Source organism: Acanthisitta chloris, unplaced genomic scaffold, assembly GCF_000695815.1.
Source record: "Acanthisitta chloris isolate BGI_N310 unplaced genomic scaffold, ASM69581v1 scaffold16229, whole genome shotgun sequence".
NCBI lineage: Eukaryota > Metazoa > Chordata > Aves > Passeriformes > Acanthisittidae > Acanthisitta > Acanthisitta chloris.
The window spans coordinates 673-5,953 of NW_008693355.1; the positions used below are offsets into that span (position 1 = coordinate 673).

A 5,281-nucleotide genomic window follows, 5' to 3' on the forward strand; every position below is an offset into this window, starting at 1 on the left:
CACCCTCTGCAACTCCCTGACAGGAGGTTGGAGTCAGGTGGGGGTTGGTCTCTTCTCCCAGGCAACCAGCAGCAGGACAAGAGGGCACAGACTCAAGCTCTGCCAGGGGAGGGTTAGGTTGGATCTGAGGAAGAGACTTTTTAGGGAGAGAGTGCTCAGGCATTGGAATGTGCTGCCCAGGGAGGTGGTGGATTCACCATCCCTGGAGGTTTTCAAGCTGAGACTGGATGTGGCACTTAGTGCCATGGTCTAGTGACCACGGTAGGGTTGGACTTGATGATCTTGGAGATCTTTTCCAACCCAGTTGATTCTGGGATTCTATGACTCTATGACATCCATGCCTCCTGCCTGTACAGGCTGACAAATACTGATGTATTTATATTATATGACAGGCATGATTAAATCAGGAAGTTTGGCCCTTCCTTTTGACATTGTACCCACAAGTAGATTCCACAAAAGACAAAAATTACAGGAATATCCTTCTTAACACCAACAGTTTCTGGTCAGGAGCCTCTGTGCACGATCAAGGCAGGCACCTGCCAAAATTCAGCCTCCCTGGAGCATTTCGTTTGGGATCCTGTTCTGCTACCTCCTTCTTTTCCCTTAGATGATGCAATATTGTCTCAGCTGCCATGGGATGCCATAAACAGGTTTCACACCTGAGGGTTGGGCACATTCGATGTGACCTTCAGCTTATTTCTGCCTCCACTCTGCTCCAGTTCCTAAGGAATTTCATGCTGGCATTGGTAAGGCAAAAAAGGAGGTTCTGCCTTTTTTTTTACTTACAGAATGTCTCTGATTTTACTGAATAATTGACATGAAAAAGTGATTACAACAACCAGGACAGAGGACACTTACCTTTGGCACCTGGATATTCTCTGGGCAGGGTAATCCTGTTTGTTGTTCTGCAACACCTTTACCACAGCATTGGAGCTAAAGGAGAGAGAGAGACACAGAATCAGAGGGGGAAACCACAGCCTTGTTTCAGTTACTACTTTCATATTTAAAATGAGACAATAAAAAACTAAAAGCAAGAAAGTACAGCTCAAGGAATAACTTTATTCCCTGTATTATTTGGGAGAGTTCCAACTGTGAAGGAAAAAGTTCTCAAAAATGACTTTCAGTTGGCTGAAGCCACAGCAAAAAAAAAGGCAAATTTGTATTAGCAATTATGTCCACAAGGGATTTTTATTACTGTATCTCATAACAAAAGCAAACAAGTGGATTTGGGAAAAGCAGATCCCTGGCTTAGAAGTAAACAGGAGCTGATAAAGGGAGAAGGCAGAAAGTTCAGCTATCACATACAGAATTTTGGGCAATGCACAAAAGCTGCAGCAGAGAATGCTGGAATTTTATTTCTGACACAGCATAGTGCAGGGTTTGGGGAGTGTAATAAATCAGAGTGTTTCAGAGGGTTTGTTTTTCCTGTTTGCCTATCTCCCACAAAATGCTTGGAATTCCTCTTTGGGTCAGAAATAACAGCTATGGGAGAAGGACAAAAGGGTCTGAGGTTGTGAAATGTTTGTTCTGAAGAACGTGGGAATTGCTGTAAGGAGCAACAAAGCTTGGGCTTGATCTCCGTGGGAGGTAGTGTAGATACAGGATGGACACAAATAGGAGTCAGGAAGTCACAGGTTCTAACTGATTGAGACACATTTTGGGTGGCCTGAACTGTGTCACTCATTTGCTTTGGGTTCTTTACCTACTTGGGTGACAGGATTTGCCATTCTGTAGGTCTTGGGACATGGCTCACCTTTGTCTCTGACCAATGCAGAGAGTTCAGACCTTTCTGTCTGCATGTGTGAGTATTTCTTCTTGGATTTTAATAGCCAAAAACACTCCAAAAAGACTAGAAGGATCAAGAATTTCAAAGCACTTTGAATGGTAGGGAACCAAATCCAGAATTCTGAGCTCTCAGGAACCTCTCAGGCTTTTGAGCCTCTGGCTCCACCTGAAATAACACCCAGTTCTATTCTTCCATACATCAGTGGGAGGAATTCTGGACTCTAACAGGTAAGGTGAGGTGGTAAAGCTGAGGAATACTCACAGCCACGTGGTAGTGATAGATAGTACTGTTGAACTTCCCTGCTGGGTTTTTCATATAATCATCATAAGCATCTTCATAGATTTTCTGGGCTTCTTGTATTGCCTGCAGAAATCAGACTTTGCAAGTGAGTGGCAAATCAGTTTTACCCCCAATCCAGTACAGATTTTCAAGTTGTGGCATCAACCTCCAGAGCAGAAAATTCTGTCTGGTAAACAGGTACAATGATTGGGAAGACAGGAGGTTTTGTGGCCTGGAGGGATTCAGAGAGGCTCTCCCTGGGTCACAACATGCACAGGCTGACTTCTGTGTTCTGGTTCAACATTGTTAGTTGGAGAAGTTCAGTGCCTGAATTTATTTGCCCTTTTCCTAAGCAATACCCTCTTTTCATCCAGTTCCACTTGATGCTCTTTGTGGGTGGAAGGCTGAACCACAACTATAGATTTTCTTTAATAGAGGGGGCAAAACCTGCATCCCATTCTGGATGTGTGAGAACACAAGCTCACACTGACTCCAGATACAAATATTAAAGACTCCTCCTGGGAAAAGTCTCCTGGGAAGTTTTCCTGTGCAAGAACCAACCTGTAAATTAGTTAGCACTGGAGTCCACAACTGCCCCATTATTGCATTAGAGGCTGTTTGCTACTTACCACTTTCTTGCCTATAAAGGCAAATACTCCAGCAGTGACCTCAGCTGCAAATATCACCAACAAGCAAGCAAAAAACTGTGGAGGAAGGAGAAAACCTTACATGAATATAACTTGGACCTATGGCTTAGTCTGTCCCTTGTCCTTGCCCAGGCCTCAACACCCCACACTGAACCACAGCAGGGTCTGCACAGGGGTGTCAGTCAGACTTTTTGTCATGTGCAAACCAAGGGGAAAGGGCCAGGATGTGGCTCAGGTGGAGCTTCAGGAAAATCAGGAGGCAATTCCAGGGAATATAGCCCATGAGACAAGCAATGGAGCTTTATGTTTGGCAGCTCTACAATAGCACAGTGGCTAGACAAGTTGGATTAGCCCCCAAAAGGACACAAAACATTCCAGGTCTTGGGCAGTAAAGATATTTCCACTAATGACAACAAGCACTGAATGCCTGGAATGATTTCCCTGCACACCCAAACCCTTGAAACCCTTTACTTACTGCTCCAAGTAAGCACTGGGACTCTCGTGCTGCTCCACAGCACCCAAAAAATCCAACTGCAGACATGATAGCTCCTGCTCCCACCAACACATAGAGGCCTGGAAAAATCAGAGGTAGGCAAGAATTTGAGAAGGTTTCTCCCCCCAAAACCTGGTACCTATTTCATCAAAGACACACATTTGCAGGTAACAGGGTGGTCTCTAGTTCTCACAGAGAACTTGTTCCACAGGAAAGTTTCTCTTGCCACAGAAGGAGAACAATGATTTCCTCAGAATTCTTGGAGAATTAAAAGAGACAACTTCCACCTTCTGAATTTCCTGTCCCAGGGAGACAGCTCAGTGCAGGGAGAACACACACTATACCACCGAGAACCCCCTTACAACTCTGCAGTGAGGAGCATAAGACAAAAAAAAATAATCCTGCATTGCTAGAAGGTTTATTTCTGGGAAACCTGGGGCTGGAAATGTGCTGCACTGCTGTGCAGGGCTGGAACTTTACAAAACATGGGGGATGTCAACATTGCCCCACACATAGTTAAGATCTAGAGCCTCAGCTACGTTCAGAACTTGACAGCACAAAAACTGAAGAGGTGAGGGGAAAGGTTTTCATCTTTGCCACCTGTAAAACTGCTAGAAATACTCACATTCAGTCATTTTTGGAGGGTTTGTATTGTCTGGGCTTTGTCTGGGATGAAAGGAAAGCAGAGCAGTTTTTCTTGAGCTGCAGTGTGAGCTCAGCCCAGAAACCAATGGAATCCTGAGCTGCATCCACAGGAGTGTGGGCAGCAGGGCTAAGAGGTGATTCTTCCCCTCTGCTCTGCTCTGTGAGACCCACCTGGAATACTGCACACAGTTCTGGTGTCCTCAACATGAGAAGGACATGGAACTGTTGGAGCAAGTCCAGAGGAGGCCACCAAGTTGCTAAGAGCACTGGAGCATCTCCCCTGTGAGCACAGGCTGAGGGAGTTGGGGCTGTTCAGCCTGGAGAAGAGAAGGTTGTGTGGAGACCTCAGAGCAACTTTTCACTCTCTGAAGGGCCTACAAGGAGCTGGAGAGGGACTCTGTGTTAGGAACTGCAGGGACAGGACAAGGGGAAATGGGTTCAGACTGAAGAAGAAAAGTCTAGGTTGGATGTGAGAAAAAAGTTTTTCCCTGTGAGGGTGGTGAGACACTGGCACAGGTTGCCCAGGGACATGGTGGCTGCTGCAAAGGGGTGGGACTAGATGATCTGCCAGGGCCATTCCAACCCCTAAATTCTAGGATTCTATGATTCTTTCCTCACTTGTGAACACAAGTGCTTGACCTGTGTCAGTCAGCTCCCACCAGACCACAGCCACTGGGTTTGTGCCTTGTCCCTGGTACCTTGTCACTGTAATTCTAGTCCTTGCCCTGTGCAGGAACATGCAGAAATCCTGTTCCTAGGGAGAACAGCTTCTTTTTCCTCTCCCTGCTGTCCTCCCCTGTGAGGAGCTGCAGGCTGTGCACTAGAGGGCACAGCGAGCTTTGCTCCCAGCATGGGCTGCACAAACCTCAACGAGAACATTTAGCATGCTCCATGACCAATTTAAATATTATTTTCCAACTTGACCCAGGGGGAGCAGAGCTGCTGACATCTACTGTTAGCAGGCTGTGTCTGCACTAGGAATCCTACAACTGTTTGCAATGATTGCTAGGAAAATGTAAAACCAAGCGATATCTGGGTGAAGAGCATCCAGCTGCTCTGCCTCACAGATCCTTGGAGAAGGCAAACTCCTGCCCATTCACTGCCACATCACTGTCCACTCTCTCTACATCAGCCAGGTGTCTGTCCCAGTTACTGTCATCCCTCCACAACTCCCTGACAGGAGGTTGGAGTCAGGTGGGGGTTGGTCTCTTCTCCCAGGCAACCAGCAGCAGGACAAGAGGGCACAGACTCAAGCTCTGCCAGGGGAGGGTTAGGTTGAATATTAGGAAGAGATTTTTTAGGGAGAGAGTGCTCAGACACTGGAATGTGCTGCCCAGGGAGGTGGTGGATTCACCATCCCTGGAGGTTTTCAAGCTGAGACTGGATGTGGCACTTAGTGCCATGGGCTAGTGACCACAGTAGGGTTGGACT

General features: G+C 46.6%; 1 protein-coding gene across 1 annotated transcript in view; it reads right to left on the reverse strand.

Annotated features, from left to right (window-relative positions):
* Nucleotides 1-5,281, reverse strand: part of TSPAN2 (tetraspanin 2) — a gene marked incomplete at both ends in the record, with an annotated part of 16,865 nt that overhangs the window by 448 nt on the left and 11,136 nt on the right. Inside the window, 4 exons of the mRNA XM_009083051.1 lie at nucleotides 859-933; nucleotides 2,048-2,149; nucleotides 2,695-2,769; nucleotides 3,188-3,285. Coding sequence (XP_009081299.1) covers nucleotides 859-933; nucleotides 2,048-2,149; nucleotides 2,695-2,769; nucleotides 3,188-3,285 — 350 coding nt within the window. The remainder of the gene's footprint in view (nucleotides 1-858; nucleotides 934-2,047; nucleotides 2,150-2,694; nucleotides 2,770-3,187; nucleotides 3,286-5,281) is intronic.